The following is a 15108-nucleotide window of genomic DNA, read 5'->3' as shown; positions in this document are numbered from 1 at the left end:
CCCCATGCTTTGGGCAACGAATCTTATAAGGATGGGTTCTGACCTAAACTAGTTGCAAAATAAATGTAACAAAGATGAATCAGGTTCTTCCCCATTCAAGAGATAAAAGTCCTGAGAAAGGCACATTACATTTGTTGATGATCATTAATCTAATGTCTTTCTTTTAGTCAAGTTGAACAGCAAGAGAGTCCATGTTAAAAACTAAATAAGTAAAATTAAAATCAAGAATTATTTTCCTGCAAGGGCTACTCTTCTATGGCTTTAGGAAAATAAAGTCTCCAGAGTGCACTGCACACAAACGCAAACTGAGTTTCCTAACACAAATTCTTGGGCGTAGTTAGGTAAAGCCACTAGACTTGAACCTCGGTCACTTCAAGGAATTTGCATGGGACAGGGTTGAAATCACGAACACAGGAAAGTGAATGATTTCAACGGAGAGTTTTCACGCGTGGAGAATATTTTGATGGTGATGCTCATGGGGAAGTTTGTACAACCCAGTGCGAAGAGAAATAAATAATAAGAGCTTAGGGAAGAATGAGGATGCAGACTCACATGGAGGAAACTGCTCCTTCCCTGGCCTGTCCTTGGAAGTTCTCGGCAGGTGGAAGAGGCTCGCTGGCTCCGCAAAACAGACGTGCAAAGTCAGAAAGGCACTGAGCCGGATTTAGATCTGCTTAAGAAGCCATCCTTTGCCTTAAATACCGGCTGTGTTGCCTACCGAGCAGGAAGCTTTGCATGTTCTTTTGCCTGCAGAGGCTACAATGACCTGGAATGTTCCAGTTCCTCCAGGCTAAAGATCACCCACGTGCAAACTAAGACATCTGATGGAAGTTCCCAGCAGGCAGGCAGAAAACACTTACCGTAAGCACAAGGTGGTCAGTGGAAGCCAATCTAGGACACCCCTCCGGGAGCAGCTCATCTCTAAGAGCTGAAACCCACCCAGGCACCTGCACAATGTCTAGGAGGCACGCGGCTGGAAGGTTTCACGACTGAAAACTTCCCTTACCGAGTGAGAAATGGCATGAACTGCACCCTCTCTGGGAGCCTCCCCCCGCCCATTCTCTCTTTTTTTCTTTCCTTTCTTTTTCTCTGTATTGCTGCCTCTGCATCAGAGATATATCCACCTTAATGCTCTGGTAGGGTTGTCTGGGATGTGTCGTTGTAAAGGATGTTGCTCATGAAGTGCCAATCTAGGCTTGCTGCTCATTGGCTTTTCACCCACAACCGAAGGTCAAGGTTACAGAAAGGCCATTGAGCTACTTAAAACCATGCTCATTTTTTTTTTTTTTTTTTTTTGGTGGGGGGTCATGATGTTATAGGATTGTCAGACAAATTTGCATTTAACTTTTAATTAAGCATTAGTTATGCTAATATAATACTGTATTAATGATTTTTCTAGAGAAAACTAGTTGAAAGCTCACAGGCCCAAACCTTTTTTCTTTTCTTTTTTGGGACCCAGGATTGAACCCAGGGGTGCTTAAACCACTAAACCACATTCCCTACCCTATTTATGTTGAGGTAGAGTCTTGCTAAGTTGCTGAGGCTGGCTTTGAACTTGTGATCCTCCTGCCTCAGCCTCCTGAGTCGCTGGGATTACAGGTGTAGCCACCATGCCCCGCCAAACTATTTGTATACAAACCATAAAAAAAAAAAAAAAAAATTGAGTCTGCCATTGGTTTAAAGGAAATTCTCGAATATTTCTCTCTTCTCTTCTGATACATCATATTTATTTTCTCCTAGGAAATCAAGACATGATCTTCCAAAACCAGACCAGTACCTTGGACAAGAGATGCCTGGTCTACCTCGACATTGTCCTTGAAACTTACCACCTAGGAAGTCAGGGAATATTGCATGAAGTCAGTAAGTATTGCAAGAGGTTGAAAGCACATCATGCCTCTGAAATGTTGATCCCTTGTTTCTTAGCATTGCAAACAAATAAGATATTCGACGTTGTTCTTGGGCATTTGGAGATTGAGCACATTTCCATGTATGTCTGGGATTTCATTTTGCTCCTAAGACAGGTTTTCCTTGGGCTTTATGGATTCACAGTCATTATCACATAGATCTTTGAAAGCATCTAATGCAAAACAAAAACCTTTCACAGTCACATACATTTGTCTCTCTGAGGGCTGACCCTCATCCAATAAATTTCGCAGATGTCAGATGAATCCGTCCAGATGTTCTTACCAGCAAAACCAATCTTCCTCACTTCTAAACTGGGCTCTGAGGGAACCTGGAAAATGACTAAACATTTGGAGCATAGCCCTTGGAAAAACTGATCTCCCACTGAGATCAAAGCAGCACACCAAGGCACCAAGACTAGGTCCTAAATTCCTGCTTTTCAACACACAGATGCAAAACCGAATGGGAAACGAAGTCCAGCGGTTGAGGTGGAGAGAGCCGGGAAGAAGGAGCAGGCTGTGGGCTCCCATAGGAGGGTGTTCACACTCAGGATACCACCGTCAGACGAAAGGTGTCCACAGGTAACATAGAATCTAACATTAAAGCAGTTACCACCCAGTTAATCCATTCAAGTGGATTAATCCACTTGGTGAGGTTACACCTCATCATCTAGGCCTTCCACCGCTGAACCTTCTTGCATTTTCTCACCCATGAGCCTTTGGGGACTTCTCATAGCCAACATATAACAAGTCACTGAACAGCTGGACACCATGTAGCCAATGAGAGCAAGGGCAGCACCGGAGCTTAGTCTGAGTGAGAGGGGGATGAGGTTTAGGGTCCACGGCAGCAGGATTCCACCGATATCGTGAAGGGCCTTTCTAGGAATCACGCAGAGAAGAGAGTGTTTGGAGCAGGAGTGGAGTCTGGGAGACCCATGAGGATGCGCTCAGGTTGGTTGGGGAGAGAAGATGGCGGCTGGAGAAAGGTGAGTAGTTAGCCGGGGCAGAGGGATCCTGTTCTGCAGGGATTCCAAAGGCGACCTCCCTGGCTTTGCAGGTAGTTACCAGAAATCACGGGGAAGTGTGAGCTTTCTATAAACCATCATGCAAACTCTATCTCAAAAACTCTATCTAATAAGAAAACTGTATTGTGAGCAGGGCACACACCTGTAATCCCAGCGACTCAGGAGGCTGAGGCAGGAGGATTGCAAGTTCAAGGCCAGCCTCGGCAACTTAGCAGGCCCCGAGAAACTTGGTGTGACCTTGTTTTAAAATAAAAAATAAAAAGGATTGGGAATGTGGCTCAGTGGGTAAGTATCCCTGGGTTTCAATCCCTAGTACCAAAAAAAGAAAAAGAAAGAAAGAATATCATACTGTGAACCTTACTTCTGTGGTTTTTAAAATTGTTCTGTCTCTTGTCTCTAAATAAAATACAAAAAAGGGCTGGGGATGTAGCTTGGTGGTTAAGTGCCCCTGGGTTCAATCCCTGGTAATTAATAAATAAATAAATAAATAAATAAATAAATAAATAAATAAATAAATAAATAAATTGTTCTGTCTCAATATCGGCTTAAAATGGATTTTTTAAGCTCTAGACCCAAATGCAACACACTCTAGGGCAGATAGCGATCCAGGTATCAACATCATCTCTACTTATTTGGAAAGTGATTCCAAGCCATGAACAAATGTGTTCACTCCTGAATTTCCTGTTCTGTAAAATAAGAGTCATTATTTCTCACCAAGAACCTCAGTAACCTACAGATGAAGAGAAAAAAACCTATATAATATCCTATGGATCTTCAATGAAATGCACACTGTAATCTTCTGCCCTTGTATCCAGTTGTGATAACACCCAAAGCAGATAAAGTTTGGTTAATACACAAGATTCAGAGCTTGGTGCAGTGGCTACAATCCCGGCGGCTCAGGAGGCTGAGGCAGGAGGATCACAAATTCAAAGCCAGCCTCAGCAAAAGTGAGACCCTAAGCAACTCAGCAAGACCCTGTCTCTAAATAAAATGCAAAATAGGGCTGGGGAGCTGGCTCCATGATTGAGGGGCCTTGAATTCAAACCCCAGTACTCCCCAAAAATAAAATAAGATTCACCCAAGGATTCCCAAAGATCCCAAATGAAAGTAATTCTTAAACTTACGTCAGTTTTAGAATATATTCCATAGTTTCGATGGAATTAGCTATAACTTATTGATCCATTCTTGCTTTTGGGCAAAAGAAATTGATTTCTTTTCTTGGAAAGTTCCAAGACTGAGGTCAATCTTCATGATTCAGTTGCAAAATACAGTTTAACAATCTATGATCCCTGGTAATGCTATTTTCTTTCATTGCAATGTTTAAATAAATATTTCGCATGACCGTCTTCTATTCAAATGAACTTCAAGCCTAAAAAAATAATAATTTCTTGATGGGATAATGACAAAATAAGAACTTAAATAAGAAGCAACACTGATATAACAAATTATCATTCATGTAATGTCAAATTCTTCAAAACTGGACCAAAACAATACTCCTGAGATTTAGTCAGTCTCATAGTGAGACAGATAACTAGATGATAGATAGATAGATAGATAGATAGATAGATAGATAGATAGATTCCAGAACTTCACTTGCAATGATGACATAAATTACCCAAAATTCCAGTTGAAGAATTAATTAATACAACATACAGCAGGAAATATGTTGTCTGAGCAAGCGCTTAGGATATTCCATAAAGAGAGTAAATGAGTCATAAACCAGATTTCATTTCTGTTCTAGAACTGCAGTCAGAGGTAAGCAAAACACAATCTCACCAAATCATTTCCCATAGCATGAAGAACTCCGTTCTATTTTTAAATATCTTTACTGTGTATTAAATGAGACAATGCATGCAGAATCATCCAGTTTAGAAATCTTATCCATCACTTAAGATAATGCGTCTAAAAGATCTTTCAAAATAGTAATGTTACACATACATGCTGTTTCAATATTATTATGTGTTTCTCACATAAAATCTTGGTTATAAAATAAAAGATTCTTCAATTTTGGGCTCAATAGTATTATCTATGAAATAAACACATTTAAACACTATTGTGATATCAACATTGCTGTACTTAGTTATAAGAAGCTTACAAATTTTATCCATTCATATAATCTGAATATAAAGCTGGCTTCAGACTGGCTAAGGGACTACTGTGTGTGTGTGTGTGTGTGTGTGTGTGTGTGTGTGTGTGTGCACATGTGTGTCTAATTTTTAAGATTGTGATGTTTGGGGGATGATATAAAAATTATCATACGAAACATGCCAAAAGTTTATTGTGTGTGTGTGTGTGTGTGTGTGTGCATGTGTTCAGCAAGAAAGAAAATTTTCAAAAACATAAAAGAAACTGTTTAAAGAATCAAATTATTTAACCAGAAATTCCTAGAAACCAACCCCAAACTGCTTACAAAATAACGTAGGAGTAAGGAGAAAGCATTAAATATTCTGGTCTAACTGGAGGGCATTGCTCCTTGAAAAACCTTTTTTATTTAAAAACAGTTACCGGGAGTTGAGGGTATAGCTCAGTGGGAGGGCGCATACAGCGAGGACCTGGGTTCAGTTCCTAGCACGCGTGTGCACACACAATGCAGAATAGAGAGAAAATGAGATTGTATATAGAATATTGGTGCCTATACCTTGATTGCAGTAGTGGCTATACCCTTATTAGTGTTTTAGACCATGCATATGATAAAAGATCAGGAAATTGTATGCATGCACTGTATCAATGCATGCAGAGTGTAACATGTAACCCGTAGAGAAACTGGATACATATGATTTCCCTGTACTCTGCAACGTCTTGTGACTCCATATTCCAAAATCGAAGCTGTTTCCAGTATTAACACAGCTGTGGGAAACCTACCTTGGAACATTGCTTGTGATTCTGGCACCAAACCAGGGAACCATTATTCTGCAAAAGAGAAAGAAAGATGGACCCATTAAATGATCTTCTCATCGTGTATGATTTTTCAATGCTTACTTTTAAAAAAGACCAACTTCTGCCATGTTGATGTGTTTCTAAGAAAGGAAACATGCTTCTAAGGTGATCGTTACTTTGCCACTGACTCTACGGTGTAAACAAAGACATGGAATCGGGAGGATTCCAAGCTGTCTATAGCGAAGCGGGTCTGAGCCAACTCTCGCGGTGTGTGGGGCCATGAAAGACAGACTCTTGGGAAAATGAACAGGGGACATTTTGTCCATAGTAAGCAGTTTTACAAGTGGGGCGTCTTGGAGGCTTCTGAGCTCAGCCAAATGACAATCAGAAGAGTCAGCCTGGGAGGAAGATCCCACCGGACAAGTGTCTTATTTTTCTTTTCCTGGATGGGCATCTGTGCACCAGAGACACACCTACACCACAGGGTACAGCCATTGCTCCTGGGCAACAGACAGCTGTATACAAATGTATGCAAAACATATGCAAATGCTATAGGCAACGGTAATACCCATACTTATGAATCTGAACATATCTGAGTATAGAAACAGTCTTTTTATTTTTTTTATTTTTACAGACTGCATTTTGATTCACTGTACACAAATGGGGTACATCTTTTCGTTTCTGTGGTTGTGCATGATGCAGATTCACACCACTCCTGTAATCACACATGTACACAGGGTCATGATGTCTGCTCATTCCACCATTTTTCAAACCCCCCTCCCTCTCATTTCCCTCTACATAATTTAAAGTTCCTCCATTCTTCTCTCATCCCCACCCCAACCCCCACTATATATCATCATCCACTTATCAGGGAAAACATTCAGCCTTCGGTTTTTTTGGGATGGGCTTATTTCACTCAGCATGATATTCTCCAATTCCATCTATTTATCTGCAAATGCCAAAATTTCATTCTTCTTTAAGGCTGAGTAATATTCCATTGTGTGCCACATTTTCTTTTTCCATTCATCTGCTGAAGGACACTTAGTTTGGTTCCATAGTTTAACTATTATGAGCTGAGCTGCTATAAACATTGATGTGGCTGCGTCACTGTAGTGTGCTGATTTTAAGTCCTTTGGGTATGAACCAAGGAGTGGGACAGTTGGGTCAAATGGTGGTTAAATTCCAAGTTTTCTGAGGAATCTCCACACTGCTTTCCAGAGAGAGCCAAAAACATACAATGGAGAAGACATAGCCTGTTCAACAAATGGTGCTGGGAAAACTGGAAATCCATATGATATGCAGTAAAATGAAATTAAACCTCTATCTCTCACCCTGCACAAAACTCAACTCAAAATGAATCAAGGACTTAGGAATTAGACCAGAGACCCTGCACCAAATAGAAGAAAAAGTAGGCCCGAATATTCATGTTGTCTTAGGATCAGACTTCCTTAACAAGACCCCCAGAGCACAAGAAATCAAAGCAAGGATCAATAAATGGGATGGGTTCAAACTAAAAACCTTTTTCTCAGCACAGGAAACCATCAACAATGTGAAAAGAGAACCCACAGAGTGGGAGAAAATCTTTTCCACACGCACTTCAGATGGAGCATTAATCTCCAGAATTCATAAAGAATTACAAAACTTTCCACCAAAAATACAAAGACTGCAATCAATAAATGGGCCAAGGAACTGGACAGACACTTTACAGAAGAAAATATAAAGGTGACTAACAAACATGAAAAAGTGTTCAACATCTCTAGTAATTACCGAAAGGCAAATTAAAACCACCCTAAGATTTCACCTTACTCCAATTAAAGTGGCTTTTCTCAAGAACGCAAGCAACAATAGAAATGGTTTTGAACACATCTGAATACAGAAACTGTACCTTGAAACCGGGCCCTACTGTCAACTCACGCTTGTTGTCTGTTGCTGACCTTGAAAACATCGTCAAACATAAACCACTTGGCATGCTTTACATTCACTTGGTAGATAACAAATGCCAGGCCTGACTCCTTATCACCTTCACCTGGGAACTGCGCATTCCACATAACTAACATTGCGGGCATGCTGCTCCCTTGCTTTTTGATATTTCAAGTTGGGTTGGGCTGGGCTGGGTAGTTGGCAAAGCTACTAAGAAACCATAGTCCAATAGGGGAGATGCCCCGGCTTCCAGTTCTCTGAAATTCCAGGAGGAGATGAGGTAGGTGGCCTACTTCCTAGGTTTGAACTTGAACTTGAAGAAGATCTGCATGAATAGAGTAGTACTACATAAGCTTGCAATTATGTGGAAAGAAAGTTGAGAGAGAAGCCACGTACCAGAAAATCTACCTATTTAAGCTCAGGAGTCAACGGTTTTTAGTATATTCACAAGTCCCGCCACCGTAGCCATGTAACATTGAAATATCATACTCAACACGATATTTATATGTGTGTACATTTTAAACCAGGGATTGAACCTAGGAATGCTTTACCACTGAGCCACATCCCCAGCCCTATCTCCTCTCTCTCTCCGTCTCCACGTTCAACAGACACGCCAACGAAGCATACCAGCTAGATAAGAATTTTGGCAGGGCTTGTGTCCAAGAAATAATGAGACTGAGAGGAAGAAAGACTGAACAAATGATGGCAAAAGCTGGGTGTCAGTGGAAAGGGGGCAAGAGAGAGGGTGTACCGAGCAGAAGGGCATTTGGTAAAAAAGGCCCTTGGCTTGGTGATGAGCCCAGAGCTCACGGGGCCAGGCTGACGTGCCTTGTGGTCATAACAGAGTGAACAGGCACAAAGGCAATTTGCAGATGCTGCCGGTTGAGAGGCAAGGACTTGGGGCCACACACTCTATCTTGCCTGGGAAGAGTTCATTGTGTTTGCTTTTCTTTTAAGGTTTGACCTTTTCATTAAGATTTCTCCATGATGGGACACAAAATCTAAACATACAGAAAAGTAGAAACACATATAAAATCCTACCATTTAGTTACAGTCACTTTTGATGTTTTGAGATGATTTCATGGTTTGGTTGACACATTTAATAAAAATATGATCTAAAACATGTGCAGTGGTTTGTGCCTATAATCCCAGAAACTTGGGAGGCTGAGGCAGGAGGATGGCAAGTTTGAGGCCAGCCTCAGCATCATAGTGAGGCCCTCAGCAACTCAGTGAGATCCTGTCCCAAAACAAAAAATGAGAAGGCCTGGAGTTGAAGCTCAATGGTAAAATGCCCCTGAATTCAACCCTTCAATAAAATAAAAATACAATTTAAACTTGGAATTTAACCACCATTTTGACCTAACTAGCCCACTCCTCCCTTGGTTTATACCCAAAGGACTTAAAATCAACTTATTACAGCATGTATGAACATAAAAATGAGATGATGCTCCATTTATGTATGATCCATCAAAATGCAGCAATGCCTTCTACTGTCATGGAGAACTCATTAGGACAAATTTAAAATTTAAATATATATATGTATATATGATTTAAGGCCTCGATGTGGTGCTAGTCTTTGGAGATACCAACAAATAAGACGTTGGTGTCCCCTAATGAAACAAATAAGAAGATGTTTATTCTGGGCACAGTCGACTCCTGCAGGGACTTCTAAGGACCACATCCATGTGAGCACAAGCCAGATTGCATGTCCCTCCTTTCCAGATCTTTCTTTTCCTGGGCAGATGGACGGGATCTTGTCTCTAGCAGAGGTAAACTGTCCATTGACTACCTCTGCAGTTGCCCAGTGTTCTTGAGAGATGTATCTATCACGCTGTCCCCTGCGATAGCTACATTTTCTTTTGTGTAAGCCACAGGTCCCCAACTGGAGTGTGGTCATGGAGATGGGACTTCACACTTCCTCTTTGCCTGCCTGTATCTCACAAGCAACAAACGATCCCTTGATTCCCATAGAGATGGCATGCATCCAAGACCAGGCGGGTCTTCATCATCCATTTATTTATATATGCATGCATTTGTTTATTTTTAATTTTTTTAATTTGCTCTAATTTTTGGAAGGCAGATTGGTGCATCCATTCTGAAAGCAGTATGGAGCTTCCTCAAAAAACTTTCAATGGAACCACCATCTGACTCAGTTATCCCACTCCTTGGTTTATACCCAAAGGACTTAAAATCAGCACACTACAGTGACGCAGCCACGTCGATGTTTATTGTGTGTATTTATTGAGACGAGGTCTTGCTATGTTTCCCAGGCTGGTCTCCAACTCCTGGGCTCAAGAGATCCTCCTGCCACAGCCTCCCTGGAAGCTGGGGACCCAGGCACACTTCCTGACATCTTTTGACTGTTACTGCTCTACTCATCGCATTGTTTTATGACCACATCTTGTGCCAGACATCCTCATCCCATGTAACTATCCCAGATAATGGCAAAGACTTCACTGACCCATTTTACAGTTAAGAAACTAAGAGGCAGAGAAGCCAAGCAAAATATCGGGAGCCCCAAAGCCAGTGCTTGAACTCAAGGGTTAACAACTCAATAAGGAAAGTCACAGCCATACGAAGGGGTGAGATTGGCACTGGGTTGTGAAGGAATTCCCAGACTTATCAACTCGGAAGGGAGAGGCAGGAGCGGACATGGATGGATCTGAATATTCCATGTTTGGGAAGCAGCAGGTGATGAGCTGAGGTGGAGCTCAGTCATAGAGGATCACCCCGCAGCCCAAGGTCCTGGGTTCAATCAATCAATCTGCAGATCAGACTGGTGGGGTGGGTGGAGAAGGGAGGAAATCAGGTAAATTGGTAGAAAGTAGATTATAGTGGATTTGGACTTATTTCTGGAAATACACTTTTTTAATTTAGTAAATGTCAGAGGGTTGATAAAATAAAAGGATCAGAGCCGTGAGAAGTGCGTGCAATACCTCGTTTCCTTTGCACCCTGAATGTAGTAAGAATGGCCAAACGTTAACAAAACACCAAAAGAAGCCAGCAAAGATCACCATTGGCAAGGGGACCCCACTTTCCCAATGCAAACCCTCTGCGGCGCCCTGAAACCCAGTGCCCCTCAACCTGCTGGCTCCTACACACCCACCGGAATGAGAAAGACCGATAAGCCCCAGAGCCCAGCTGTTACATTGTTACATTTTATTGAGAATTAATACCAATGCATTATCTCAATCAAGACAGCTTCATCGTATGCATGCAAAAATTTCCACTCCCGTTGAGTAAAAAGCTCTATCCTTATAAAGAAATATTTGGGGCAGTAGCAAGCAAGTACTCAAGATTATTATGATCAACAAAGAGAGGGTGCCATATGATGCTCAGGACGATTAAAGATAATCCGTGCAAAGACTTGCAAAATGATTGGCAGGAACTTAGATATCAGGGTAAAAAAGAGTGTCCACTGTCATTACTGTTTTTAGAAGTGAAGGAATGACCTCACACTGAACATCTCCCGCTGTAATGGACGACACTCACCCGGGACTCGCTGATTCGGTCTCACCCATGAGATTCAAGAGCACTCATTGCAGCAAATAGAAAAATACAGCCTTGGCGATACAAGGGCTGCCTCTCCTCTCTTTCTCCCTGGGCGGAAGCCATCTCTCAGCAGCGGGGCTTAGGGATTTTGCTTTCATTTCCTTTGATGGGTCAGTGTGTAGATTTCCCCACTTCTATTCTGGATTTTTTTTTTTCTAATAATCATTTGTCGGTTTCAAGGATTCCCCAGTACACGGTTCGTCTTTTGAATTCATTCATGAAGACTATCCTACGAAGACATTTGCTAGACACCCACCTGCCCTTGCATGCACACACACACACACACACACACACACACACACACACACATGCACGTACATATACTTCTTTTCCTTAAACACACCTCTAGTTCCTTTTTGGATCTTGGGTGTCTTATTTTTCTTACAGTGATTCTGCCCCACACCACGTCCAGTCTCGCAGCTGCTCTGTGCCCCTGCATCCGTCCATCAACCTTTATCAGACCCATTATCTCTGCAAAGCACCTGCTGAGCAGCATTGGAAGGTTGGTCAGCCCCCCTCTGGCTGGCCACTTTGTTTGGACCAGGTGTTCACTTCTACTCCAGCGCTATCAGCCCCCTGCCTTGCTTACCTGCAACACTCTGTGAGCAGAAGAATAAAGGAAAATTCCAGGCACCCAGCTCACTCCACCACCCCACCCCAGGGGAAGCACTCCCTCCTGCTACAATCGCCTTCGCCTGCTAAGCCACTTGACAGGCAAAATACAACCCAGCGTTGGCAATAAAGGCTTGTTCTGGCTTAAGGCCAGCCAGGAGAAGCATCAAAGTGCGTTAGAAAGAGCTTTGCTGGCGCATCATTACGACAACCTCCAGGTAGGATCAGACAGTGGGGCTTCCATAATTATAGAAAGATTACATCCTGTGTTTTGTTGGTTTAACCAGATCAAACGTGGAAGCTAGTCCAGCCAACTTTCAGTTTATGTAAGTTCAATCAGCTGCGCCCGGCTGTCATTTCAATGACATTTTCCGAAGTCTCTCCATCTCTAGCCTTTTGATATTTTTCCCCTTAAAGAAAAATAAGTCTTCAAAAGCTTCAAGCAAAGAAAACACTCAGTTCACTCAAAGACAACCCACATGGGAGGGAAGAAGATAAATAAAATCTAGTAATCTCGATGCCACCATTTCAAAAGAGAGTCATAAAAGATCTCGTGCATGGTCTTTAATATAACCAGGTGTTGGTGGGGAACAAAGTCAGCCCATAGTTTTGGAAATACACAACTGTGAACAACCCAATCAATGCAAAGAAACTGCAAATGATCAGCCATGAAGCTCAATGGACAGTTTTGTTACTATGTGAAATGCATGTCCACCCGTGACTGCGTGACCGATGTGATCCAGCAACACATACAATCAGAAAAACAAGAGATGACTCTCCATTTATGTATGATCTCTCAAAAGGCATCAATGCATGCTCCTGTCATGGACAACTCATTAGAGCAAATAAAAAATTCATAAAAAAGGAAATAATTAAAATGGATTCATTTTGGACCCCAAATATTTTCCTATGAGTTTAGAACTGAGGTATGATATAATTTGCTTTGATTCATGATGTTAAGCGTGTTCTTTGCTGTTGCCAGAGGTTGGGGGAGAGAGAGAAGAGAGGCAGAGGACAGAGGATTTTTTCCCCTTGGGTGCTGGTGTTGCAGACAGGGCCTGGGGCATGCTCAGCGTATGTCCCACCGCTGAATGCACTCCCGGCACCCCAGTAAGACCCCCAGCCGGAAACGCCTGGAAGACAGAGTCCTCAGTACCTCCTGCTCCTCCCCAGCTCTCCTGTGGCTGGCAGAGAGCCCCCCACAGAGACAACTGTGTTAATAAATAGTATTAATTGAAGGGAACTGGGTGGGGGGTGTTCTATAAAAGAATTTAAACTTTAGTCAGTAAGTCATGAGGCTCTGGAAAGAATGAAAGAAATAGATTGAGCTGAACCACTTTCTCATTTTCTCTGTAGCTCCTAGGAAGTAGGTCCAGTATTTCCTTCCCCATAAATGTCCACGAGATTCAGCAGGATAATGCTGGAAATGGGAAAAAAAAAAAAAAATTTGCATTTGGGGTCAAATACAAGTATCTAAGAAATAATCATACTGATTATCCTTTTATAAGTATAACTAGTCATCTAGAGAGAAATTATAGAATGGCTAGGGCAAGACAATGACATTTGGAAAAACATTACATAATGTTAACATTTTACCATGAATTTGGGCAAGGAGTATTCCAATGGATTCTGTTTGCAGGGGAAGACTGGGAAGATCTCACGTTTTCTTGCTACATACTGTGTCTACTAGGGTAATGTAGTCTGCCTTACAACCTGAAGACCTGCCCTTCCCCAGGGAATCTCCAGCAAGACTTCCAACTTCCATCTTCTCCTGAGGATACATTAATCATTTACTTTGTCTGGCCATAGGTGTGTGTGACATCAGGTGTGCAAGTTTTGAAGCACACTGTGTACTTGCTAGAACTCAAACGTGTCCCTGAACAGTGTGTGTGTTGAAATCTTGACCCCCTCAGATTCATTCATTAGTGGCATTTGAATGAGGGGCCTTGGAGAGTTCATTTGGATTACATGAGAACACGAGGGTAGATCCCCTGGATAGCATTCGTGAGAGTTCATAAGAACAGGGAGAGAGACCTGAGCGTGTCTGCTTGCAGAATCTCACCATGTGATGCCCTCCGCCATGTTTTCACACAGCAAGAAGGTCCTGGCCAGGCGCCAGCACCACCCTCCTGAATTCCCAGCCTGCAGAACCACAACAAATAGACTTCTGTTTTTTATCAATTACTTGTCTCAAGTATTTTGTAACAGTAACAGAAAACAGACTAAGACAGCATTATATTTACATTTTAATGCTTATAGTTGCATTTAATTTATTAATTTACATCTAACAGGCTTATATTTAATGTGTTATATTTATGTTCTATGTTTGAACCAAATTTATATTTTCTGGTAAACTGCAGCCTCTCCCCCAAAGTCATATAAAATCCTGGATGATTTCAAGAAGAAATAAATGGCATGTGCTGAAATAAATCCAACATTAAGCAGATTTAGTGGCAGCATTAAGTGTAATGACTGAAATTTAGTAAATGACTCATATTGCAAAATAAGGAAGCATGAGTAATTGAGTCACTACAATTGACTGAACAACTAGAGCACTGTTTATGTAAAAATACAGAAACATCTATATAACTTCCATTCTCCTCTCAACCTGTCCTTCGCAGCGGAGAGGGAAAAGTGCAGATGACTTCAGATGTCAACGGCAGCATGCCCAGGCACGAATCTGAAGTTTTAACCTCCCTCGTAAATTCTGTGTGGATTAGATTCTTCTCCATCCAGGAACTTCTCTCCAGTTGCCACATCTACGTGTTTGCAAAACGGACAGGTGCTTGTTATGGAACGAAGCGACGAGTCTGAATGGACCCAGGTAGGGATGACCACTGGGTGTGAAGGAGAGCCAGCACGGTGTCCAGGCAGGGAAGCTGAGGTGGCCACAGCACTTCACTTCTGGCCATGGTGGACTCCCACCTAACTGAGCATTCATAACTTGTGTTAGTGTTGTTGAGAAAGCTGGAGAGGTGAACAGAGAAGGGAAAGAATCACAGAAGGAAGTGGACGGAGAAGGAAGATAGAAACATAACCGCCCCAAAAAATCTCAGCTTATATGATATATTGAGTCTCTGGGCATAAATACGAGACCTAAAGATGCTTTTAAAGTTGAATCTAATAGTCATTTTTCCTTCTGTTATAAAATAAAAATGCGAAGCTCTTTTAGTTAGCTTGTTCACCACTGTGATCAAAAGACCTGACAAGAACAAATGAGA

At 41.9% G+C, this 15108-nt stretch overlaps 1 protein-coding gene across 3 annotated transcripts in view; it reads right to left on the bottom strand.

The window, feature by feature from the left end:
* ANOS1 (anosmin 1) overlaps positions 1 to 15108 on the bottom strand; it is a 149591-nt gene that overhangs the window by 113762 nt on the left and 20721 nt on the right. For 2 of the 3 annotated variants that reach the window (XM_079123158.1, XM_079123156.1), the window contains exon 2: positions 5789 to 5836. The exons of the other annotated variant lie outside the window; for it this stretch is intronic. In XM_079123158.1, the coding sequence (XP_078979284.1) occupies positions 5789 to 5836 (48 nt within the window). The remainder of the gene's footprint in view (positions 1 to 5788; positions 5837 to 15108) is intronic. 3 annotated transcript variants of the gene reach the window in all.

This window comes from Sciurus vulgaris (assembly GCF_902686455.1).
Source record: "Sciurus vulgaris genome assembly, chromosome: X".
NCBI lineage: Eukaryota > Metazoa > Chordata > Mammalia > Rodentia > Sciuridae > Sciurus > Sciurus vulgaris.
Note: the sequence above shows the minus strand (reverse complement) of the source record. Positions and strands in the feature narration are given on the sequence as shown.